We start from the raw sequence: 27,072 nt of genomic DNA, 5'->3' as shown, positions 1-27,072 counted from the left end.
GTCCCGTAACTCAGAGCAAACCTGGGTATTGCCATGGAGATTCTTGATATAACTATAGAAGGCTTTGTGGTTGTTTTTAGTGTCTGCCACAATTCTGCCTTCATAGCTTGCTTTAGAGGTTTTGACCACCAGATTGACTTTCTTTTTTTGGAGGTGAACGTCTTGGTTCTGTAGGGTATGGCTAGTTCCATGCATTTTTGTACTTGTTTATACAGTGCACTGGTGTATGATTCAGCAGTCATGCATCTATTTCCCACTGAAATGGGTGCCGTGAAGTTAGCCACCTCTGTTTTTAGGAGCCCAAAGTCAGCTTTGGACAAGTTTTTCATGGTGGTTACCTTTGCAGGGGTGTGGGTGAGATGTGAATTTCCATGGTGATTAGTTTGTGGTCAGATCTAACCAGGGAGGAATTGACTATTGGTGTAGAGCAACGGTTGCCCATGTTTTTAATAACTAGGTCAAGGATATTGCTTCTTCTGGTTGGCGTATGAATGAGCTGGTCCAGGGCATTGGAATTGATGAATTCCAGGAAGCATTGGGCCAGTGTATTGGTGCATGAGTAGTTTTCCCAGTTGATGGAGGGGTAGTTGAAGTCACCTAGTATGAGAGTGTTGGGTTGTTGCCTAATAGCTTCCAGGATGCTTAGGAACGTGGAGTGACAGTCTTGGGACGTGGTTGGGGACCTGTAGCAGGCTACGCTCTGAATTGCCTTCTTACCCTTATGTTTTGCTATTTGTGTCCTAGACTGTTTGCCAAGATTAATACACAGACATATAGCATTTTTAACACCTTTATTTACTTTATCACTTGAGACACAGGCACGCACACACACACACACACACACACACACACACACACACACACACACACAAGAAAACGTGGCACAGGAAGATGCTCTGGAATTTTCTGTAGAATGCCCACAGGAAATGGAGAACGAAGAATGCCCCTCAGTTTAGAAGAAAATGATCTAAGAGAAGAGTTGCTTGATTTAGTAGAGATGGATAGACATATTAAGATCAGTGAAAGAAATAGACTGCAGAAGGTCAATAAAACACAAAAAGTTAGAAGCTTGATAAAATAAATGAACACAGTAATTAGGACTGTCCATAGAGATTCTTGCAATGTAACAAGAAGTAAATAGAATACATTACTGTACAGCCAAATTAGTAACAGATAAAGTCCTACCACAAGTACACAGGGTAGTAAGGGACAGGACAGGGAGAAATCAAATGCCATCATGGAAGTATCGAATAGAGAAAACTATAAAGCAGTGAAGACAAGAAGTGTCACTGTTGGAGTAAAGAAAAGGGAACAGATCAACAAAAATACACAAAGATAGATGTGATAAAAGCAATGCACAGTATTATAACAGATCAGGATTTATCATGCACCATCGCAAATAGTAAACTAAAAATATCAGTACAGGCAGAAATACCGGGTCTAGAAGCACGAAACTGCTTTTGAGCGAACACGTAAAGAGCGACACATATTCATCGAACCGCATTTAAGCGATTCAATGAATGTCACAGGGCAAGGATCTAGTTGGCCAACTACATGGAGTTGCCCTTTCCTTCGCTATAGTACGATCTTGGAGTTGGTATATTTAGTTCGGGGGGTGGGGGGTACAGCCCCTCAGGTTGCGGGGTGTGGGGGGCAAAGCCCCTCAGCTGATAATGGTTTTTAATTTTTATTTTTTCCAAATGGCCATGTGAATTTTTTGACTAGGAAAAAATTTGATTCTGTGGCTGTTCGCTGTTTACAGGTTTTTACAGGTTTTGCATATTATGTGTCGACTTTTATGTAGTCACACATATGCACTTTCGGTCTGATATAGACCCGAAAAACTTAGAAAATACTTAGATAAATATAAAGGAAAAGTACAAAATAAGCAATTTATTGATGACCCAAAAAATGTTTTATAGAGAATTGGGAAACAAGGTAAAAGGAATTGAAAGGCCACCAAAAAAAGAATAGATACATTTTGGAGAAATATCTGTGAAGATCCTGTGGAACATAAAGGTGCTAAATGGATAGAAGAAGTAAAAGAAAGAAAGAAAGAATAAGAAGTTCAAATGTACAGGATATGAAGTGGGATGAAGTAATGGCCAGAGAGATTGAAACAAAGTCAGGAAAAGCGTGTAATTGGAAAACCCCAGGCCCAGATGCAGTGCCCAACTTCTGGCTATAAGCATTAACATCTTGACATGAAGATTTAGCCATGAGTAAGAACTATTTACATGCACACCTGGAAAAAACAACAGCTTGGCTAACAGCAGGATAGACAATGCTCCTACTTAAGAGCGAACCTGCAAGCTACCCTAAAAACTATAGACCAATAACTTGCCTTCTGACGACATAAAAACTGTACACTGGTATTGATGCTGACAGAGTTTATAGTCATTTAGAAGAAAACTCAATTATGGCAATAGAACAAAATGGTTGTTTGCCTTTTTGGCTTTTCCCGCTTAGGGGTCACCACAGCGGAATTCTGGTCCGCTAATGATTGGCAGTAGATTTTTATGGTGCCGAGTTGCCAGCCCGACGCCCAACCTTCAGTGAAGGCACGCCCATTTATGCATGTCTTTCGGAGGCCACTTGACCACGGGGAGGACATGCAGACTCCACACAGAAGCCAGTCCAGCCGAGAACTGAACAGGAGAACCTCTTGCTCTGAGGCAACAGTGCTACCGCTGTACCACCGCGGCTTTAAAATCATGTGAAACAAAGGACCATTTGTTGTTAGACATAGTGTAGAACTGTGAAATGGGGAAGAATCCAAGTATGGCATGGATAGACTACAAAAAAGTATTTGACAGTATCCCACATTCATGGATAAGAGTGCTTAAAATGTATAAGATACACCCTACAACTGATAAACTACATCACAACAACAATGAAACAGTGGCAAACCCCTTTGCAGTTAAGCCATGATAAAGGACACATTATTATTCTAAGGATTAAAATTTAGAGGGATATTCCAGGGTGACTCTCTGTCATCACTGCTCTTTGGCATTGCCTTTAACTCATCTTAACATATCGGGTCATGGCTGTAATTTGCTCCCAGAAAGCAACAAAGTGTAAAGACTTTTTATCTTCTCTTTGTAGATGATTTAAAACTGTATAGTTCAGCTAATGAACTGAAAGCACAACTGCAAGTTGTCAAAACTTTTTCAGATGATATAAGAATGTCATTTGGTCTTGATAACTGTGCAAAAGCAACCTTTCAAGCAGGAAAACTGCAGCACCAAGACAACATCAGTTTGGGACAAGAATGTGATATAAAAGAACTTGAGCAAGATGGAGTGTATAAATATTTGAGAACTGATGAAGGATCAGAAACGAAACATGATGTTCCATACCAGAGGTATACTCCTCATTGGTAAGATCTGACCATAAATTAATCTCACTGGACATCCATATCCCGTCCCCACCCCAGCCAAGGAAACCACGGTGAAGAACTTCTCAAAAGCAAGCTTCACACTTCTCAAAACCAAAGTGGAATCCTTCAAAGCACCCGGGCCAGTGGAAAATACAGCCCAAACCGCAGAATCCTTTACAAACGCATTCTATGGACACCTACAGGAATGCATGGATCGTGCTATCCCAAATAAAACCAAGACTCACTCCTCCAAAGACAGGAGACCTGTCTGGTGGACCCCAGCCATAAATAGGCTATACAACAGAAAGAGGAAGCTACTACATGATAGAGCAAAATCCCAAAAAGGGAAGGCATCTCAAGAAACTACGATCCCTCATAAAATTATCTAAGGCCAGCTTCGAAAGAAAAATTGCACAAGACGCTAAAGATAATCACAAGGCCTTCTTTAGTTACGTCAGGAACTTGGATGGCAACTCCCAGATATGCTCTGAGTTAGTGCAAAATGAGAAAAAATACACTGAACCCACAGACATTGCCAACATCCTGGCAGACAGGTTCAGTGCAAACCCCCCCCCTTCCCCCCCAAAAGAGCAAATGTCTATCCCAACAGAGTGTAGCCTCCCTGACATCACAGATGCACAGGTGAGAGCTGCCCTCTCCAAAGCAAAAAACACAGTATCAGTGGGACCGGACGGTGTCCCGGGCTGCGTCTTACATGAGCTCCAAGAAGAACGGAACCCTCACATAAAGTCACTGTTCAATCTCAGCCTTACTACAGGATATGTACCTAAGGAATGGCGTACAGCAACAGTGGTCCCACTCCACAAAGGTGGTGCCACAACGGACCCCAGAAACTATTGTACTATAAGCCTGACTAGCCTGGTCTGCAAAACTATAGAGCGTATCATCATGGAACTCATAAACAAAGACATTGGGAACCTCCAAACACTGGATCCTACCCAATTTGGCTTTGTTAAGGGCAGATCTTGCCTCTTGAACCTGGTCGACTTCTTTGAAACAGTCACCAAGGCCATAGATGAAGGGAAGGTAGTCCACACAGCCTACATGGACCTCACCAAGGCCATAGATGAAGGGAAGGTAGTTCACGCAGCCTACATGGACCTCGCAAAAGCCTTCGACACAGTACCCCACTTGGGCATCATAAATAAGCTCACCAGCTTAAATATCAAACCCAAGATGGGTTGCAAACTGGCTCAGGGATAGAACCCACATGGTCAGAATTGCAGGTGCCATGTCAGACTCTAAAGCAGTTACAAGTGGCATCCCACAAGGCTCAGTCCTGGGACCTCTCTTGTTCAGTATATATTTCGCTGAGGTACAGGCTAACACGGGAGGACTATGGTTGACCAAGTTCGCAGATGACTGCAAACTAGGTGCCACAATCGACTCGCCGACTGACACAAGCATCCTCCAAAAGGGTCTCACAGAGATGGATAACTGGTGCCAGAGCCATGGCCTAAAGCTAAATGCCAAAAAGTGCATAGTCATCCCCTTTGGGAAAAACAAAGTGCCCACAAATTACCACATAGGTGGTAATCCATTAAGTACGGAAGAAGTAATTACGGATTTGGGGGCCCAATTAGATAGCAATCTCTCCTTTGACAATCACGTTGGCAAAGTGGTTAGAAAGACCTTCTATGTAGCCCACCTTATCACAAAAGGGTTCACATCTAGCTCGAGAGGTCATTGTGCCCCTCTACTCATCAGGCCCATAATTGAATACAGTGCCCCATTTGGGATGTACCTTACCTGACACCTGCAGCAACTGGAAAGACCCCAAAAGTACCTCACCAAGAGGATCAATGGACTCAAACAGATGCCCTACGCAGTTAGGCTAAAGAAACTCCAGCTCTACTCAGTTGCTTACCGCCTACTCAGAGGCGATCTGTGCCTAACGTCTAAAGCCATGTCCAAGCCAGAATTAATGGACATGCTCCACCTCAGGAAATCCAAATCCCTTAGAGCTACACGCTCCAGGGACATAAACCTCAGCACAGAAATAAATAGGACATGCTGGAGGGACAGATGCATATCCTAGAAGCTCCCCTCACTCTGGAACAAAATCCCAATCCATGTTAGGCAGAGCCCCTCAATGACCCTCTTCAAGAGAAATCTTGACGAGTGCATGGTTGAGCGTAGGTTTACCCCTGGGATCTCTTCTGTGTCCCTACTAGACAGAGGCACAGTAAACTAACCTTAAAAGGGCCATCTTCTGTGACCTACTATACAGAGGCACAGTCAACTAATCTAAAAGGGTGGCAAAAGCCAAACACACTCTGGCTAGGCTTATAAATGCCCTAGGGCAGATAGCCTAGTATGAACCTATGAACAAATGCAAATAAAGCTTTGTAAGGAATATTTTAAAATACTTTAATCCTGAAAACATTGTTGACATCTGGGAACAAAGTTCAAGCTATAAACCAGTTTGCTCTTCCTGTCCTAACTTAAAGTTTTGAAGTGACTGACTGGCCCAAAAACTGTTGGATAGATTAGACAGGAAAACAAGAAGGATGCTTCATGCTCATCAGATGATGTATAAAAATCAGTGCATACCAAGATTATATACTCCCCGTTCTGAAGGAGGTTTGGGACTCCTTGAAATTGATTATGTACATGTATAGATCTGTAGTCATGGGACTGCATACATATCTGCTAACCTCACAAGACCCAAACATAGTGAAGGTTTTGAAACATGAGGAGACTAAATCTAAAATGATAAACCTGCTTAGTCTAGCAGAAGCATATCAGCATCAAGCTGGAATGGAAATCAAACCAGAAGTAGATAAAAATCAGTCAGCATCTGAGTGTACCAAAAAACAAAAGAGAATATAAGGTATAGGATGAGATGAGAAGCTAAGAAATGTGGAAAATGTATAAATATAGATCTGATGTTGTAAATCTTTATTCATTCCTTACTGTTAGGGCTTCGGTTCCGTCCTCTGTACTGACACGGTCGTTACCAAGCATGTGCCAGCCAAAAAACTCTCAGCTAAGACCTACCCACAATGCCCCTCTCATAGTGTCTCCAGCTCTTGTTTGCCACGTTCCTTGTCAGAAGTGCCAAGCCTTCTCTCTAGCTAGTGTAGCTTTTTGTGGTTTTTCTAGCTCTTAGTGTTTATTAGCCAGTTCATTCTAGTTTAAGGTTATTTCTCGTCTCTACCTTTCTTATTTTCTGACTAAACCCTACTCACTACCTTAGTAGTTCTTTCGTTACATTGTTGGTACTGCTCCCTCTTCCCTACCTAGTAGACACTTCTCTTACCTTGGTATTTCTTAGTACCATTGTTGGTACTTTTTCGTAGCCTTCTGTATAAAAAAAAAAAAACACAGTTTTTCACTATCTCTTTATCTTCTTGTTTGGTAGTTTAGTTTATTGTGTGATAGTATTAGCATGTTATAATGTCTGATAAACCCAAGCTTGGGTTCAAGCAGTGTGATAAGTGCGGGCGTAAAATACCCAACTCTGATGATCACGCCCGGTGTGTTTATTGCTTGGGCGTTGACCACATTAACGTTTCTTGTGACATTTATTCTAGCTTCAGCAACTGTACTGTGACTGAACACAAGAACAAACTTATTCTTAAGGGTATGTTGAAATCACCTGTCGTGGAGGCTCTTTCTGGGACAGAGGTCTCACCACCTCCTAAGCATAAGGATGTTAAAAAGCATAAGGAGAAACAGAGTTCTTTGGCTCAGACTTCCCCGTCCTCCTCGGAACCAAGTGGACCCCGGGCTTCTCCCGCTCCTTCAGCACAGACAGCTTCAGCACCAGGGTCCCTGTCTTCTCCCTTGGCGCCACCCTTAATTCTGACTCAGACTCCAACCACTGTACCACCTTCAGCATCATCCCCCTTGGTGCCAAACTTGTTTTTAGCATAGCCTCTGAGTACTGTACCTGCATCTGCACCATCCCCGACCATGGTGCCGATGTCTTGTACGGCTCCACTGATACCATCTGTTCCAAAGGTCGAGAACCTTCCCAGAACCAGGTATTCTCCCTCTTATGACCCCTTTTTGAGACAACAATTTAGTTCATTTCTTGAGAAACCAAAATTTCCATCGGCGGCTTCCTTCAGATCCACCAGCAGTCTTTCGTAACAAGATGCAGTGAGGCATGTGGACCAGCTTTTGGCAACTAGAGGTTTACCCACCCCAGCTAGGTCTTTTCTCCCTCTTGGAATGGAAGCTGTCATGGCATACTCACCTTTATATCCTCCTCCGACCTCCTTCCAGGTCTCGGAGACTTCAGTACCGATGGCCATCCGAGTGCATTCTGTCTCGGCTCCAACAGCGGAGGCTTCCCTGTCAACACCGATTACTCTTGGTGCAATGACTCCTTTGGAACTGGCACACTCTCGGAGCAGTGAGTGGGCTGTTGGCACCATGGCACCTAGTCTGGCACCTATTGTTTCAGTGGCGCCATCTACGGCCGCGGCTCTCCCAGCAGCTACCGGTCCCCTCGGAGCTCCTCAGGGTGGAGTGTGACTCCAGTTCCGAAGTTGTCCCTCTCTGTTCCAGGCTCCCATCCCTCCCCGGGCAGGCCCATTTTCCAGGTGATGGAGAGGGTCCTTTCTTCACCAGGCTCGCAGTTGGCACCATTGGCATTGACACCAGAACCCCCCCCCTCTCTAGCATGCGGCTATCCCAACCCCGTACTCTGGGATCCCAAGTATTGGAGCCGCAAGACCTTCCCTTGAAGGGAACCCTTTCTCCAGAGTCCTCCTCAGAAGATCCCACTGGAGAGCCACCCCGAAAGAAACTTTGCAAGAGGAAGCATCTTGATTCCCCTGAGGAATCCATCACCAAAGACACAGATTGCGATGAGGGAGAAGAGTCCCCGTGGTCACCTTCGGAATACATCTCATTTGGAGACATTCCCGATATCCTCAAGCAGAGGAGAGACTGGAAGCCGTCCTACCCTTCTTCGGAGGAATCTGTGTTCTTGCAGGCTTTCCGTGCTCCGCCATCTACTTCCTGGGCGACCCCACCTGCAGTTGAGTTTGTGCAGCTTGCCTGGAAGGCCCGGACAACATAGAACCTGCCCCCGAGAGGCCAGATAAAATTTTATCCACTCCTGAAGACCAGCCCAGTTGGTCCAAACAACTGGTACTTGATTCCATGGTCATTGCGGCAGCCACCAAGAGGGAACTGGCAGAAGATAGTTCCACTGTTCATCCCCGGAACAGGGGGTCTCTGGCTATGGACAGATGTGGAAGCGGGCCTATGCTTCAGCTACCTTTGCCATTTGGTCACTGTATTATCTGGCACACTTTACTCGCCTTCAAAGAGACCTAATCTCAGAAATGGTGTGTGATGCTGTTCTCAGCTAGCTACCCTGGAATCCAGATGCACTTGATTCCTCACAGTACCGAGGGGGCAGCTCATGCAACTGCATCAGGCATAGTCATGAGACGGCATGCTTAGATTCGTTTGTGTGACTTCACGGACCCCTTTAAATGTTCCTTTGTCAACACGCCTGTTGACGAATCTTCCCTTTTTGGTCACAAAGTAAGAAAGACACTATCACATAGTGAGAAGGACAGAAAGACCTTGTCTGCTGTGGGCATATGTTTTTCCACCCCCCAGAGATCCTACTCCAGGAATCAGAGGGGAGGAAAATTGTAGTCCAAGAAGTCCCAAGGATCTTTTCGTGACACTCGTGATGAGCAATCCCCCCCCCCCCCCAGGCAGAGTGGGCAACTCATCTGGAAGATGCCCCTTTTGGGGCAGAGGGGGTCCGCGCAACCAGGGCGCTAGAGATTCCTTCTCCGGCTGACCCTTCCAGCGCTCCTAAACAGCAGCCCAATTGCTTTCCTCTGGAAGCAGTCGGGGAGTCGATTTTCCCAGCACCTACAGGCCTAGCAACTCATAATAACGGATGTGTGGGTGCAGAGAGTAATATGCAGAGGCTGTCATATCCTATTCGATGTTACTCCCAGACCCATAAAATGCATCCCCAATGTTGCCACCCAGTCAGAGGGAGGCTGCAGCATCAGAAATTGAAAAGCTGCTAAGAAAAAGTCACCCAGCCAGTCCCACCAGACCAGAGAGGATCCGGGTTTTACACAAGGTTCCTTTTAGTGCCAAAAAAGACAGGGGACTGGAGACCAATCCTGGATCTCAGCTTACTAAACAAGTTCATAAAACCTCAAAATTTCCAGATGGTCATGGTACAGTCCGTTCTCCCCTTTCTGGGGAAGGACAACTGGATGTGCTCTATAGACCTCCAGGACGTGTATTACCACATAAATATGGACAAATGCTCCTGGAAATTTCTCCGCTTCCAGCTGGGAGCCAATCATTATCAGTTCAGGGTACTGCCCTTTGGTCTCTCGACAGCCCCCAGAGTGTTCACCAAATGTATGGCAGTTGTAGTAGCTCATCTCCGACTACAAGGATTCCAGGTGTTTCCATATTTAGACGATTGGTTCCTTACCGCCACAAGCAAGAATCTTCTCATTCTCTGTCTCTTTTACACTCAAGGCCTTGCTCTTCACCTAAGTATCACAATCAACATGGACAAATCACAAATGTCTCCAACAAGAGCACTAGAATTTATTGGAGGGATCTCTTGACACAACGTCCTGTCAAGCTTCCCTTCCTCCTTCATAGGCTTTCAAAAATAAGAAGCCAGATTCAAGTCCTCCTTCCACAGATATTTGTACCAGCACCCCTTGTACTACAGCTATTAGGATCTATGGCAGCAACCATTACCTTAGTACCACTGGTGAGGTTGCACATGAGACTTGTTACAGTGGCTTCTTTCATCACAATGGTCGATCTTAATCCACCCACTCGACCACATGATACACCTTACAAACTTTTGCAAGAAAGAAATGCTTTGATGGATGAAGCCACAAACAAATTTTTGGTGTCGACTGTTCTGCTTTTCCCAGCCCAGGGCCACTGTGACCACGGATGCTTCCTTGCTAGGGTGGGGGGCATTTCCAGGAAAAGATGGTCCAAGGCTCCTGGTCCCCCATGGAAACCAATTTGCACATAAGTGTCCTGGAAATGAGGGCAGTTATCTTGGCGTTGCCAGCGTTCCACACATCCCTTCCTTCTGGGACCTTTGCAATTCAATCGGACAACATGTCAGTCTGGTACATCAACAAACAAGGAGGAACGAGGTCTTACCCCCTCTGTCTGTAGGCAATGAGAATTTGGCACTGGGCAATGGCTTCCAACCGCTTTCTCATAGCACCGCACATTCCCAGGAGGTCCAATCTTATTGTGGACAATCTGAGCAGGAACATTTTGATGCTGCACGAGTGGTCCCTCAGTCCTATAATAGCGGATCAGATCTTCCACCATTGGGGCAGGCCTTGCTGCAGCCTATTTACTTCTCCCCTAAACAACAAATGCAGAAGCTATTTTGCCTTGATCACCCCTCAGGGGGAGTCACCGAGGTATGCTGTGACGCATGATTGGCCCCTGGGTCTGGTGTAGGCCTTTCCCCCATTTCCTGTCATCCCGAAATTCCTCTAGAAAGCGCAAAGGTTGAGAAGCAGAGTGATCCTCATTGCCCCTTATTGGCCCCGTCAAGTCTGGATGTTCTTCGTGTTTCACTGTTGCAGTCATTACATTTGGGTAATCTGCTGGCAGGTTGTTAATCAGGCCGACTGAGGGCAAAGTCTTGGGTCCTGTGTCGGTTGCTGTCTCTTCTTCCATGACAACAGGTCATCAGGGGTATAAAACATGCAGCCGACACCATTACATCAGTCTTTCTTGACGAGCGGTGCCTGAAGCAGAAGTTCGCAAGTGCCAGTCGGCCGACTCCTGAAATTTTCGTTTTCGAGTTTCAGAACCGAAGTCTTCAACTTAAAGCGAAGTACATCATTGGGGAAACTTTTTTTTCTTGCTCCTTACCGATGTCAGTAAGTGTTAATAATTGCATTACTTGTGGAAAGCAAATACCTCATAAAGATTTTCATTTGTACTGTATTCCTTGCCTAGGCTCTGACCATGACGTACCTTGCTGTCGGTTTTGTGCTTTATTTAATCAGCGCACAATCCATCATCTGTACATTTTTGCCTCTAAATATTTTGGTTCTCGGTTTAATTATCCAGAAATTACGTCGGTTAGCCATCCGACTACCGGAATTCCGAAAAAACGCAAAGAAAAAGACAGGCCGTCAAGGTCCAAACCTGCTGACGACACTTCTAAGCCAGTCGCCAGTTCGCCGGTACTCAGTGAGGCACTTTCGCAGCCCCTGATGCCCTCTACGTCTGACTTGCAGGCCTCTGCTGAGACCCATTTGGAGTCTGGTATGCCGCGAAATGCTTCACCATGGGAACCCGTGGATGTCTCTACCTTGGATGGGTCCGGAGCCGCTGTGCAGGCACCGGCTTCTGAGGGTGTATTCAGGCCTACAGACTTGCATATTAAACTGACTCCACCTTCTATTTTAAGGCCTAAATCTCGATCTATGTCTAAAAAACCAATGCCCAGGCCCCCTTCTAAGTGGTCTAGGACTGAGCTTGACTATGAATCGTCTGATCAGGACTCTGTTTCTTCTAATTCTTCCAATGACCTGGATTTGTCCATTCCTACTTATGAGGATTCTGATGCAGAGGATTCCATTCCCTCTGCCCCCCCGAGGACCTTTCTTTTGAGGAAACTTTACATACCTTAAGGGAGTATTTCCACTGGGAAAGTCAAGAATTTTATAAATCTAAAAAGAGGCTTAGGGATTTCCTTCTTCTACCTCAACATAGGCCTTTGGCTATACCTCCTGTACTAGACATTGTTGATGTGTTTTCGGAATCCAGTATGGCCCCCTGATTCCCTGCCTCCGGCTCCTAGTAAACCTGACAGATACTACAGGGTTCCTGAGACCCACAAGTTCCTTTTCAAAAATCCTGTTGCGGACCCAGAAACTATTTCTCAGGGGCCCAAGGGCATTAAGGCTTCTACTGCTAAAAATCCTACCCCTTCTGATAGAGACTCCAGGGCGCTGGATAGATGGGATAAAAAGGTTTATACTTCTGCAACCTTGGCAATCAGGGCTTTAAACTGCCAATTTCATATGCTTAAATATCAACAGCATATTATGGGACTGCTTAAACAGAAAATTATGTTGATTTCTGACTGTGTGGAAAATAAAGATTTACAGGATTTATTGCATTCTGCTGAACAAGTTGGAAAACATACTTTGCTATGTGGTTTTGATTCTTTAGAAGCCTCTTGCAGGGCTGCTGTTACTGGATCTGTACTTAGAAGGCATGCTTGGCTTAAGGAGCAATCTCTGCCTGATCATGTTAAAGCAAAATTGTTGGATGCTCCTTTAAATCAGGACCGTATGTTTGGCAATAAGGCTGAAGAATTTCTAAAAAAGATGGAAGATAAAGCTAAATCTATGCAAACTGTAAAAGATTTCTTACAAGTGCAACCTCCAAGATTTAGTAGGCACTGACCTACTAAGAATTGGTCCTTTCCAGCTCCTTCCAGATCCACTCGAGCCCAACCCAGACACTCCAAAAGCACCAGCTTTCAGTCCCAAGGGACTTTCAGAACTAAGCAATGGGGGGGCCTCCACTTCCAAATCTGGAAATAACAAGATAACCCCCCATGGTAAACAGTCTCAATGACTTTCCTTTAAAATTACCAAGTACTTGCCTTTTAGCTGCCCCTTTGGGAGGAAAAATTGCTCTTCATGCAAAAAACTGGGAACTCATAACCCAGGACAAATAGATTTTAAATATAGTGTCCCAGGGATACAGATTTCATTTCCACACGTTGCCAACACTAAACGGATGGCCAGACCTGCCCCCAAATCAGTGGGCAGAGGCTCAGAAACAAGTACTTTCCCTCTTAAACATGGGGGCTATTCAACCGGTACCAGAAGAGGAAGAGGGACAAGGTTTCTATTCCAGGCTGTTCCTGGTATCCAGAAAAGACGAATCATGGCGTCCAATTCTGGACCTGTCTACTCTAAACACCTTTCTGGACATTTCAAAATTCAAGATGCTGACTCTTCGCCAGTTACTTCCTGTGCTAGGCAAAGATGCCTGGTTGGCAACTCTAGATGTAAAAGAAGCTTACCTGCATATCCCAGTCAGGGAATCTTGCAGAATATACCTACGCTTCAAAATCATCTGGCATTTGTAAAAAGGGTTCTAACATGTCTAGGGTACACCATAAACTAAAAGAAATCACAACTGGTACCCTCTCAACAGATTACATTCCTGAGTGCAAGCTTGAATACAACTGCCCAGATAGCTTTCCTCACTCCAGAAAAGCAAATTAATTTGGTAACTTACTTCAAACAAGTGGCCACAAAAACCCTGCTATCTGCAAAACAAATACTGCAAGCCTTGGGGTTCATGGCCTCCTGCATTCTTCTAATTCCATATGCAAGACTGCATATGAGGAAACTTCAGTGGTACTTAAAAAGTCTATGGAGTCAACATTGTCACAGCCTGGAAACAATGATTGTTATCATACCTTGCCTACACCTGGAGTTCCTGTGGTGGGCAGAGGCCTGCCACCAAAACAAGGGACTGCCATTCACACTACCCCCTGCCACACAAACCCTAACTACAGATGCAACAGACTATGCATGGGAGGCTCACCTGGCAGAGAAGTGCATTCAGGGCAAATGGAAACCAAATCAAATGCACCTACATATCAGTCAAAAAGAAATGCTAACTGTACAGAATGCTCTGACAGCCTTCAAGGACTACATTCATCCAGGGCAACTAATGGTAAAGACGGACAACACCACAGTTATGTGGTACATAAACAAGCAGGGGGGGTACACATTCCTACCCCCCCCCCTGCAGACTAGCCATGGTATTGTGGAACATGGCCTTGAGCTACCAAGTGCAACTACAAGCTCAGTTCCTGCCAGGAATACTGAATACACTGGCAGACGGACTAAGCAGAAATCTCATGGATCCACACGAGTGGAAACTGGAGCCATGGATTTTTAACATGTTGGCAAGCAAATGGGGGTGCCCAGACATAGATCTATTTGCCTCCCCCCAGAATTACCAGCTGGATAAATTTTGCACAAGGACTCCTCACGAAAAAGCCTGGAAAGTGGATGCTCTGTCCTTCAGCTGGAAAAACCTATCAGTCTACGCTTTTCCCCCTCTGCCAGTGCTCTCCAAAGTTCTGCTAAAAGTCAAACAGGACAAACCAAAAATGATTTTGATTGCTCCAGACTGGTCATGCCAACACTGGTACCCACTCCTGCCCAGTGTGTCACAAACATCTCCATGGCACCTGCCTCTGATACCTTCCTTACTGTCTCAGCAGGAGAACCAAATTCTGTACCCTCAGCTCCCAACATTGAACCTTGCAGCTTGACTTATCACTTAAATTCATCCTTAGCATCCCTCAGCAAACTTGTGATGGATGTCATCTTGGAGGCGAGGAAGACGTAGTACTAGAAAATCTTATGCTGACAATGGAAAAGATTCTGTGCCTGGAACCAATCTTTAGGGATGAGCACAGCAGCACCCAATTTACCTCAGATTTTGCAATACTTAACTGAGATGCTTCACAAGGGCATGTCTTCTTCCTCTATTAAAATCCACGCTTCAGCTATTTCAGCTCACTATAACAAAGAACCACCCCTCTTTTCTCATCCCCTGCTCAAACAGTATCTCTGTGGAGCAAAGAACTTGAGACCACCCAGGAGAGCTCCTACCCCTGCCTGGGACCTTAACTTTGTTTTGGAAAAGCTCACTTTACCTCCTTTTGAGCCAGCTGCTACTGCAGACTTAAAACTTCTTTCTTGGAAAACAGCCTTCCTCTTAGCAATCACTTCAACTAGAAGGATTTCTGAATTACAGGCCTTTATGGCAGTGGAGCTTTTCATCATCTTTCATGCGGACAGAGTATCTCTGAGGACCAATCCATCCTTCATGCCCAAGGTGGTTTCCAGTGTGGCTCTTAGCCAGTCCATTCATTTGCCAACCTTCTATCCCAATCCACAAAACAAAGGGGAATGGATTCTGCATTCCTTGGACGTGCACAGCCAACTTAGATTCTACTTGGACAGAACTAAATTTCGAAGAAAATCTGAATAATTGCTAGTGGCATTTGCTGCTGGGGCAGAGGAGAAAGCTATTTCAAAACAAACCATTTCTAAATGGATAAGCCATTGCATTAATTTCTGCTATAAGCACCATGGAAAATCTATCTCCCAGGGGATCAGATCTCATTCCACCAGGGCTGGATCTACTTCTGCAGCCTTTCTCAGAGGTGTTCCTACCAGGGATATTGTAGAAGCTGCTACCTGGAGTTCAGTACATACTTTCACCAAGCATGATCATTTACCAATTTTCTCTAAATCCAGAGCTGGCTTTGCCACTGCAGTCTTGCAGGGCCTTATAGCTGGTCCTAATGCTGTATAAATCCATCCTCTCAACCATAGCTTTGGGAATCTAGCCAAATGTAATGACTGCAACATTGAAACACGAAGAACATAGTACAGTTGTGTGCACTTAACTATAAATATAGATGTTCGAGTGTATTCACTGTTGCAGTCCTGGTTACCCTCCCTCCAGCCCCCTGTTTTTCTCTTCCTATACCTCTACTTTCTTTTACTATGCTTAAAAGCCTTTTTGGTGTATTTGCTTTTGGTTGGAGGTATACTTTTGTGTTTTTAATTTTATTTTCTCCCCATTTGGGGGGCACCTGACATCTGGGGCAAGAAAAACTGATGTAATGGCATCGGCTGCATGTTTTATACCCCTGACGACCTGACGTCGTGGAAGAAGGGACATCAACTGACGCAGGACCCAAGACTTTGTTAATCAGGCCGACTGAGGGCAACCTGCCAGCAGATTACCCAAATGTAATGACTGCAACAGTGAATACACTCGAACATCTACATTTATGGTAAGTGTACACAAATGTGCTTTCCCTTTCCTATGGCCTCATCTTATTCACAGCCCGTGGGTCCTGGATCAATCCCAAGGTCTGCTGTCTCATCCTCGGGGACTGATTCATCCCAATCTCCACAGCCCCAAGCTCACAACTTGGTTTCTCCACTTCTGATGATTGCCAGGCTACCTGATATTTCATCCCCTGTTCGCGAAATTCTTCTAGCTTCACACAAACCTTCCACTAGGAAAATTTATTCTAGTAAGTGGCTTAGGTTCTCTAGATGGGTCAAAGAACATAACATAGACCCCTTTTCCATGCCTGTTCAGAAGATCCTACAATACCTCACTACCACCCTATTACACGCAGGAGCTTCAGCATTGACAATTACAGTGCATTTAGCAGCTATTGCAAATATTCACAATGGAATTGACAATTCATCTGTTATGTCACACCAACTGTGCAAAACCTTCATGAAAGGAGTATTGCATATTAAACCTCCGGTCAAGCCTCCTTTAGAGCCATGGGACTTGTCTTTGGTGCTTCAGTCATTAACAAGTCCTCCCTTCGAGCCCTCTAACTCCTGTGATATAAAGTTTTTGTCTTGGAAAACTGTACTTCAAGTAGCCCTTACCTCGGCGAGAAGAGTTGCAGGCCTTGTCTGTCAAGAGACCTTACTTGATTTTTCATAGAGAAAGAGTGTCCCTACGTATTGACCCCTCCTTTTTGCTCAAGGTCATTTCCGGGTTTTCCATTAATCAGTCTATTGACCTACCAGTTTTTCTTTCCTCACCATTGAAATAGAGGGGAATACCTTCTGTATACCCTTTATGTTTATAGTCAGCTTTGTTTCTACTTGGACAAAACTAAATCCTTCAGAAAAATGGATCAGTTGTTTTTGGCCTTTGCAGGACCCAGATTGGGTAAGCCTGTTTCCAAAATGACTATCTTCTTTGCTCAGAAATGCCATTACTTTCATCTACCATCAGAACAAAGTGTCCTTACCTTCCAGAATAAAGGCTTACTCTACTAGATCAATGGCTACTTCAGTGGGTTTTCATTCCAGAGCCTCTATGGATGATATCTACACAGCAACCACATGGGCAAGACCTCATACCTTTTATCACTCATTACAAATTGGATTTGGCCTCCAGGGGACGAGCATCTTTTGGTTTATGGTGCTCAGAAATGTCCTTCCTTAGGGCCACCCAGGACTCAAGTACCTGGAGACTCTGTCCTAACAGTAAGGCAAGAATAAAGATTTACATCATCAGTTAAAGTTTCCATCTGTGTTGTAGATCTTTATTCATTCATTATTTCCTGCCCTCCTTCCCCCTGCGTGGACTCCTGGTGGACTTTAGGATTTCCTTATTAGTTAAGGTGTTTGCTCAGACAAAGCCTCCTACTGTCACTTTTATTACTTCTATACTGTAATGGTGGGCAAACTCGATCTGAAGAGACTGAGAGGGGCATTGTGGTGGGTTTTAGCTGAGAGTTTTTGGCTGGCGCGAGCTTGGCAACGGCCATATCAGTTCTGAGGACGGAAACAAAGTCCTAACAGTAATGAATGAATAAAGATCTACAACACAGCAGGAACATTATAACTTCTTTTTGCAAGTATAGAAAACTTCTGAAACAACCTCATGTTGATCAGGATCGAATGTAGGAATGGTTAAGGAAAGGTGAATTTAAACCAAAAGATGAAAGGTTAATATTGGCGGCTCAAGATAGTGCACTACGTACACATTGGTTTACAAAGTCCATTGAACATGTGAGAGAAACAGACAAATGTAGGTTTTGTAAAACAGAATTGGAAAATGTTGCACATCTTGTTGCTGGTTGTGACATACTAATGGTCGAAGGACTGTATACTGAAAGGCATAATAATGTGTCAAAACTGTTGTGCTGGAGATTGTGCAAATATTATAATATTAAAGTAGCTGAAAAACACTGAAAACATGAGCCACAAAGCATCATAGAAAATTATGAAGTCTGCATCATGTGAGATCACCCATTACCAACAGTTCAAAAGACAGATGCAAGAAAACCAGATATAGTGGTCCATGAAAAGAAGATAAAAGTAGCATTGATCATTGAAATCGCTACACCCACTGACTATAATATCTTGCCTACAGAGAGTCACAAAGTCATAAAATACCAGGATATGCAGGCGGAAACGAGTGCAATGTGGAAGAAAGATACCCAGACAGTTCCAGTAGTAGTAAGAGCAATGGGTCTTATAAAAATGAGTCTGCAATTGTATTTAGCTATGTTACCAATACATGTAACTCCATACAAGTTGCAGAAGGAGTCATTACTGAGCATATTGCGAGTTCTGCAAAAAAGCAATTCTGGCTAACATCAAACACTGAAACAATACTGATTTAATGGACTTTACTTTGATTTAGGAATGGGGTCCATTCTCGTCATGGTATTAGAAACCCAAAAGACTTGGAGAAATTAAAAAAAGAAAGCAAACCATATTAACTTTTTTCCTTCTACATAAATTATATATTACGTTTTCTTTTTTAAACAACTATATTTCAGTCCAGAGTTGCAAAAATTACTCAATTCCTGCTTTCCCTTAAAGTTCTGTCCTCCTCTTCCTGAACATTCAAAAAGGGATAATTAGTAGGACATGTAAAATGTTACATGAAAATTTTAAGAATCAATCATAGGAAGTTAGAAAAGTTTGGGAAGAAAGAAACTGGAAAATCACCTTACAGGGAAATATGTGTATTACTCCCAAGTATGCAACAAAATCCAGAAGATTTAGGATTTTTGCCTGGAAATACTTCCATAGGTATTTTTATACCCCAGGTAGATAGCAAATGTTGGATGCGTGATGGAGAAGAAAAAGGCAACTGGGAATATTTGTGGGGAGTGTAATGAATTGGCAGAATTAAAAAAATTCTCTACAAAGTACTAGGGGCTGTAACTTGAAAATGATTCTTTTGAGCTAGGACACATGATCCAAATTGCTAAAACATACTAAGGCCTTAAGTTTAATTCTGCTGACTGCATACAAGCAATTACTAGAAAATAGAAATCAGAATCCTAACCAATATTGTAAAAGATATAAAATAACTGGTAGAGGGATCTTTAGAAAATAGAAGGAGAAAATTGCATAATAATAAATGGAATTTGTGGGAACATTACATGCAGAATAACCAGAACTTTTTTTAACCCACATACCTTTCATTAATTCATTATCCTGCCTTGTGAATGGCAAGGAATGTCTGCATCTCCTATAGTGAACCTCTGACTGTCCATGACATCGATTTTTAAACCTTTTGTATTCTGTATCCACAGCAAATGTCGTATAGGCTAGTCTGATCTTTGTAGTGCAATCTTTTGTTGTCTGAGATGTAGCCCACAACTTTATTCGAGTTTGAAAGTCAATCTTTGAATATTTGAAACCATCACTTCTGATTTTACATGTACCAATGAGTAGTGTTTGATCAGAGATAATTGTCTCATTCTGTAGCTCTCATACTGGGAGAGAGAGGGCAGGAGACCTTATTTGATGATAAACTTGCGGATTGTCAGGAAATCACAAAAAGCACCTCACTTTTCTTTGTGGTTGGAGATATTTTCTGACTCTGCTGCCTGGTTAGAGAGAGAGAGAATATGATGTGTATTCCAGTTAGAAAATGTATTATGTGTACATGCAGTTTTAATTTCTGTTTTCATTCCTGCCAGTAAATGCCATCCATGACTTAATGTAATGCCAGTTTCAGGCTTAGAACCCACACGCGAGAGGTAAAGGTGAACATAGTTTAGTCACTTGTTACATTGCTAGCTGTTATGATTTTACTTTTTTTGTATAACACTGAAGTGAGTCTGTTTTCAAAATTTGACTACTGCCAAGCTTGCTACTATCACGGTCACACTTTCTTGATATTTTTCTGTACATCTCACCAGTCAACACAGTGCCCCACAATCAACGGTACTTTTTTCACTTTCCCTTTTCTTATTCTTTTGTCCCCCCCACCCATCCCGTTGTACTGACCTCATCTACTACTTGCTTTCAAGCCCTCTTTTGTACTATATCAGCTTGACCTGAGTATATCTGTAAAGGTGTGGCCACCTTCCTTTACGGATGTTCATCGTGCATACAGCTGCAGTCATCACAGATGGGTTCTCCTGCCGTCAGGCGGGTCCTCGGCGGGCCGAATTCCAAAGTCTTGGTCCGGCGTCGGTTGTTGTCGCTTTCTTTCCTGACATCAGTGCGACAGGGGTATACAAGACACAGCCAACGCCATTTTCTTCAGTCTTTTTTGCCGCGCGGTGCCCGAAGCAGAAGCAGTTCGCAAGTGCCGGTCGGCCAGCTCCTGAAATTACGAAAATTTGGAAACCGAAGTCTTCTTTAAAGCTAAGTACCCCGTTGGGGAAACTTTTCTTGCCTCAGACCGATGTCAGACAAAGTTAACAATTGTATTTCTTGTGGGAAGCAAATACCGCATAAGGATTTCCATTCCCTCTGTATACCTTGTTTAGGCCCAGACCACGACGTCTCGGGCTGTCGCTTTTGTGCTACTTTCAATAGACGCACTATTAAGCGTGGGGCGGAGTTCGCCCAGCACTTTTTTGGTAAAGCTTTTAACTATAAAATGTCGTCGGAGACTCCGACTACTGTTTTGACCAAAAAACGCAAGGACAAAGACCGACACGCGAGGTCCGCGGTCTCCACCGACACCACGCCAAAACCGGCTACACGTGGTCCGGTTCTCAGCGAGGCGCCTATGCAGCCCTTGACTACCAATGACCCTTCTCTGGCGGTGTCATCTGTAACCGAGACTGCAGGTTCCTCTGCCCACACCTTGACTACAGCTACCGAAGCCACTGTGAGTGTTGAGCCTCTTAATGTGGACAGGTCCACTTCCATCCATGGTGTCTTCAGACCTTCTTCTTCCTTTTCCATAAAGGCCTTTACTAAGTCTAAATCAGCCATGCATTCCAAGAGGCCTGTTGCACAGGGCCCATCTCCAGGCCCCATGCCTAAAAAGCAGATGCTCAAAATGGCTGAGGATTTAATTACTCTTATCAGGGGTTCCCAGCCCCCTCCGGACAAGAAACCCAGAGTGGAGGAAGATTCTCCCTCTTCTGACCAGGGCTCCATTATTTCAGAACATTCTGATGTGGAGGAGCATTCGTACTCCCCTTTTGAAGATTCTGATGCAGAACAGTCTATTCCTTCTGTATCCCCCCCAGAGGATTTTTCATTCGGGGAAACTTTGCATACCTTGAGGGAACACTTCCATTGGGAAGGCCAAGATTTCTCAGATTCCAAGAAAAGGCTTAGGGAATTTCTTTTGCTACCTCAGCACAGACCTCTGGCGATACCTCCTGTCTTGGACATACTTGATGATGTCTACTCGGAGGCTTGTCTTAACCCGGATTCCCTGCCTCCTGCCCCAGTCAAGCCTGATAGGTACTACAGAGTTCCTAACTCACACCAATTCCTTTACAAAAGCCACAATGCAGACCCTGAAACCATTTCTCAAGGCCCCAAGGGAATGAAGGCCTCTACTGCTAAGAATCCATTACCTTCCGAGAGAGTCTAGATCCTTAGAAAGGTGGGGAAAAAAGGTATATACCTCAGCCACCCTAGCCATGAGGGCCTTAAATTGTCAGTTCCATATGCTTAAATATCAGCAGTTTCTGTTATCACAATTAAAGAATAAAATGTCACAACCTGAGCAACCAGATTTAAAGGAGTTGCAGGATATGATGCATAGTGCAGAACAAGTGGGTAAACACACCTTACAATGTGGCTATGAAGCCTCAAGTAGAGCTGCTGCTGTTACAGGATCAGTCATTCGTAGACATGCCTGGCTTAGGGAACAAACCTTGCCTGACCATGTTACAGCTAAACTATTAGATGCTCCTTTACAAAAGGATGTATTATTTGGTACTAATGCTGAGGAGATTCTACGAAAAATGGAAGAAAAAGCTAAATCAATGCAAACAGTCAAGGCTTTTCTACAGGTTCAACCACCACGTTTTAGCAGAAATTGGCCTTCAAAAAACTGGTCCTTTCCAGCCACGGACAAGCCCCAAAGAGGTAGATACAGGCGCACAAGGGGCAGAGGACAATCTCAAGGATCATATAGAGGCAGACAATGGCAATCTCCAGCACCAAGAGATGGTGAAGACAGTGCACAACAATACAGGAAACAAACCCAATGACTTTCCCCTTTGCATGCCAAGCAAGGCTCAGGTGGCAGCACCCTTGGGAGGAAAGCTGGCATTATTTTCAAAAAATTGGCATATTTTCACAAAAGACAAATGGATCATGGACATTATAAACACTCTTCCAAAAATGAGAGGCATGCCGAACCTGCCACACAATCAAAGGGCAGAGGCTCAAATATAAATTTCAAAGCTCATGGGCATGAAAGCTATTCAAGAGGTACCTACTCACGAACAAGGTCAAGGTTTTTACTCAAGACTATTCCTGGTACCAAGGAAGGGAACCGAATGGAGACCCATTTTGGACTTATCCATCCTAAACACATTTCTACTCGTACCAAAATTCAAGATGCTCACCTTACAGCAGCTTCTTCCCATGCTGGGCAAGGAGTCTTGGCTGGTAACACTGGACCTCAAGGAGGCATACCTGCATGTCCCAATCAGACAAAGCTGCAGAAGATACCTCAGATTTCTTGCAGGTTCAATCCACTATCAATTCTCTGCATTGCCCTTTGGTTTATCTACTGCGCCCAAAGTATTCACGAAATGCCTGGCATCAGTAATTGCCTACTGCAGACTTCAAGGGATACAAATTTACCCTTATTTGGACGATTGCCTGATCCAGACGGACAGCAAATTCTTACTTCTGGAACATCTGGCTTATGTAACACGGTTATTGAATTGCCTGGGATACACAGTCAACAAAGAGAAATCCAGGCTAACACCATCTCAGAATATAATTTTCCTGGGTGCCAACTTGGACACAAACACCCAGATGGCCTATCTTACGCCAGAAAAACAGGGGCAACTAACTCAGTACTTCAAGACACTAGCAAATTGTACCAGGCTAACTGCAAGGAAAATCCTACAGGCTCTGGGATTCATGGCATCTTGCATTCTTCTAATCCCATATGCAAAGTTGCATATGAGGAAACTTCAGTGGTACCTAAAGAACCTATGGTCTCAACACAGCCACAGTTTGGAAACAATAATACCACTAATTCCATGTTTGCAAAAGGAATTTCTATGGTGGGCCCTAGCATGCCAAACAAACACAGGTCTACCATTCTGCAAGCCTCAAGCAAATCAAGTCATCACAACAGACGCCTCAGACCACGCCTGGGGGGCACACATGACGGACAGGTGCATCCAGGGCAAGTGGTCCCAAAAGGAAAAGCATCTTCACATCAATCAAAAGGAGATGCTAGCAGTGATAAATGCAATTACAGCTTTCAAAGATCTTTTGCATCCAGGACAGTTATTGATAAGAACAGACAACACCACAGTAATGTGGTACATAAACAAACAAGGAGGAACACATTCATACCCCCTGTGCAGGCTGGCCATGTCACTTTGGAACTTGGCTCTGGAATGTCAAATCGAACTTCAAGCACAGTACCTGCCAGGTTTGGAAAACACGTTGGCAGACAATCTAAGCAGAAATATGACAGATCCGCACGAATGGAAGTTGCATCCTCAAGTCTTTACAAAGATAATCCAAGTGTGGGGAAGGCCAGACATAGATCTCTTTGCCTCCCACAAGAATCATCAATTGACAAAATTCTGCTCAAGGACATTTCATCCAAAGGCCTGGAGGGTGGACGCCCTTTCTTTCAGTTGGGCAGCACTGACAGTTTACGCCTTTCCACCTTTGCCTCTACTGCCCAAGGTGCTCTTGAAGGCAAGAGCAGACAGACCAAAGATGATATTTATTGCACCAGACTGGCTAAGACAACACTGGTACCCACTCCTGAGGAGACTAACGCACTCTCCTCCCTGGACCCTATCTCTAATGCCTCTTCTCCTGACTCAGCACAGCTACCAAATTCTACACAGCCAGCTGAAAACACTCAACCGACTGCATGGAAAATTCCTTAGTACCACAACAGACCCTACTCTCCAAGGAGGTGCAGGATGTCATTTTGGAGGCAAGAAGGCCATCTACTAGAAAAGCTTACTCCGCAAAATGGAAACGGTATTGCGTTTGGAATGAGAAAAAGGGCCAGGATCCTAGGAAACTGAATTTGCCTCAGATATTACAGTATCTTGCTGAGCTGCTGAACAGTGGACTTTCATTTTCCTCCATTAAAATACATGCCTCAGCCATTTCTGCAGAATACAACACTGATCCACCCTTATTCTCCCACCCACTCTTAAAGCAGCTCCTCAGAGGGGCTAAGAATATAAGACCTCCAAGGAAACAACCAATACCAGCCTGGGATCTAAATTACATTCTAGAAAAATTAACATTGCCTCCCTTTGAACCAGCTGCCTCAACAGATTTGCAATATTTGTCCTGGAAAACAGCTTTCCTTCTGGCTATTACCTCAGCTCGTAAGGTTTCGGAACTACAAGCCCTCATGGCTGTGCAGCCCTTTCTCATTTTCCATCAGGACAGGGTTTCTCTACGAACCAACCCGTCATTTATGCCTAAGGTAGTATCAAGGGTAGCTTTAAATCAGGCCATACACTTACCTACCTTTTACCCCAATCCTCAAAACAAAGGGGAAAGGCTGCTACATTCCTTAGACATCCATAGACAGCTGCGTTACTATTTGGACAGAACAAAGCCTTTCAGGAAGTCAGACCAACTCTTTGTCTCCTATGCTGTAGGAGCTCAAGGGAAGCCTATTTCCAAACAGACAATTTCAAAATGGATAGGTCACTGCATACATTTTTGTTACTCCTTTCATGGTAAATCTGTACCTGCAGGCATCAGATCCCACTCCACAAGGGCCACAGCTACCTCTGCAGCCTTCCTCAGAGGAGTCCCAACCAAAGATATTTTGGAGGCAGCCACTTGGAGTTCTGTGCATACCTTCACCAAACACTACCACCTACCTTTATATTCCAAAACTAGAGCAGGCTTTGCCACTGCTGTGTTGCAGGGCATTCTGGCTCCTCCCAGTTCCACCTAGTGCCTACCACCCTGTGCGTAGCTTTGGGATTCTACCCATCTGTGATGACTGCAGCTGTATGCACGATGAACATAGTACAGTTTTGTACCTACCATAAATGTAGATGTTCGAGTGCTAATACAGCTGCAGTCCAGGTTTCCCTCCCTCCTTCCCCTCTGGGAACATACCTAGTGGCTAACTCCTCTACTTTCAACCTGATTGGGTTATCCTTCTATGGTGTATTTGCTTGCAACTACTGATTTTTGATTATATTGCATTGCATGATTATATATAATGTTTATATATATATATATATATATATATATATATATATATATATATATATATATATATATATATATATATATTGCCTTCCTTCTGGGGGCACCTGACATCTGGGGCAAGAAAGACTGAAGAAAATGGCGTCGGCTGTGTCTTATATACCCCTGTCGCACTGACGTCAGGAAAGAAAGCGACAACCGACGCCGGACCAAGACTTTGGAATTCGGACGACCGAGGACCCGCCTGACGGCAGGAGAACCCATCTGTGATGACTGCAGCTGTATTAGCACTCGAACATCTACATTTATGGTAGGTACAAAACTGTACTTTTTCCACAGCAGTACAAACCATATCAACATTCATTCTTATTGCCGCTTTTACTTATGCTGATTCTGTACATGTTTTATGATGGTATATCTTGGCTATAAGCAAATTTTCTAGTTCCTAAACCTAGATGTGGCTATTTGTGGAGGTTACAGTTTATGATTTTTTTTTTTCCTCTTTAGGCTTTGTTTTCAGTTTAAGGCTGTAATGCAGCATTTTGCCCATTACTGCTTTTATCATTTGTAATTGCTTATGATGCAGCTCATCTGGGCATACCTGAAGTGGACTTCTTTACTTCACACGATTCACCCTGTTAATGTGAAGTGAAAAGACATTGGTAATCTTTGTATACACATAGTCCATCTTATTAGTCATGTTATATTTGCTACTGGGTGTTTTAAATGCTGTTTCTATAAGCCGTATAAAGTACATTAGTTAACCTTTTCTTATTTTTGATTATAGGAAGACTGGACAGATGATGATCTTGCCGATTCCTTATAATTTATAATGGAGCCTTAGATACCTTGGCAAAATCTTTAACAGCCAGAACTCATTGATACTGATGACCCAAGTTACTGTCATGGTTTACAGCATGACTGCATAAAGTACATGATCTCTTGATGTGGTATCCACATGCAAAACAAGGACAAGATTCTGCTGTTTGACACTTATAAAGAAGTTTTTACTGTGGAAGTAGCCATTTGTGTACAAGATGACATGAAATGCAACAAATAACAAGGTTTTTAATATTGCCACAAATCAGCTACAAGTTGCCACTTAATTATGTTAAAGCTGTTTAATTGCACATTATTAAAGTGAAATGTGCTGTCTTAAACATAAGTCGTCGTTTTCTCAGTGTGGAAATTTGGCCTTAAACATTTGATAAGTAATTGTATTTTGATATAAAATGTTTGCTTTTGTGTAACAAGGTTTGTATTAAAAATAAGTGGTTTTCTTTATTTTGTTGTTTTATTATGTTGTATATTTGTTTTCTTTTAAATCAGTTTCATAATTTCTTTACATTTTCTAAGCATAGGTGTTTTACAGATGCACCTTATTTCATGTGCTGCACTTTAATTTTTAGCTTGCAGAAAAGAGAGAGAGAAATAGCCCCTGCCCAACTGCTTCATCTGCTG

General features: G+C 43.7%; 1 protein-coding gene across 5 annotated transcripts in view; it reads left to right on the top strand.

The window, feature by feature from the left end:
- CCNH (cyclin H) overlaps positions 1–26,895 on the top strand; it is an 837,458-nt gene extending 810,563 nt beyond the window's left edge. For all 5 annotated transcript variants that reach the window (XM_044064155.1, XM_044064153.1, XM_044064152.1 and 2 more), the window contains one exon: positions 26,399–26,895. In XM_044064155.1, coding sequence (XP_043920090.1) covers positions 26,399–26,437 — 39 coding nt within the window. In that variant the 3' untranslated portion in view covers positions 26,438–26,895. The remainder of the gene's footprint in view (positions 1–26,398) is intronic.
- The last annotated feature ends 177 nt before the right edge of the window (positions 26,896–27,072 follow it).

Source organism: Protopterus annectens, chromosome 2.part2 (assembly GCF_019279795.1).
Source record: "Protopterus annectens isolate FY-2018-M chromosome 2.part2, PAN1.0, whole genome shotgun sequence".
Taxonomy (NCBI): domain Eukaryota; kingdom Metazoa; phylum Chordata; order Ceratodontiformes; family Protopteridae; genus Protopterus; species Protopterus annectens.
Note: the sequence above shows the minus strand (reverse complement) of the source record. Positions and strands in the feature narration are given on the sequence as shown.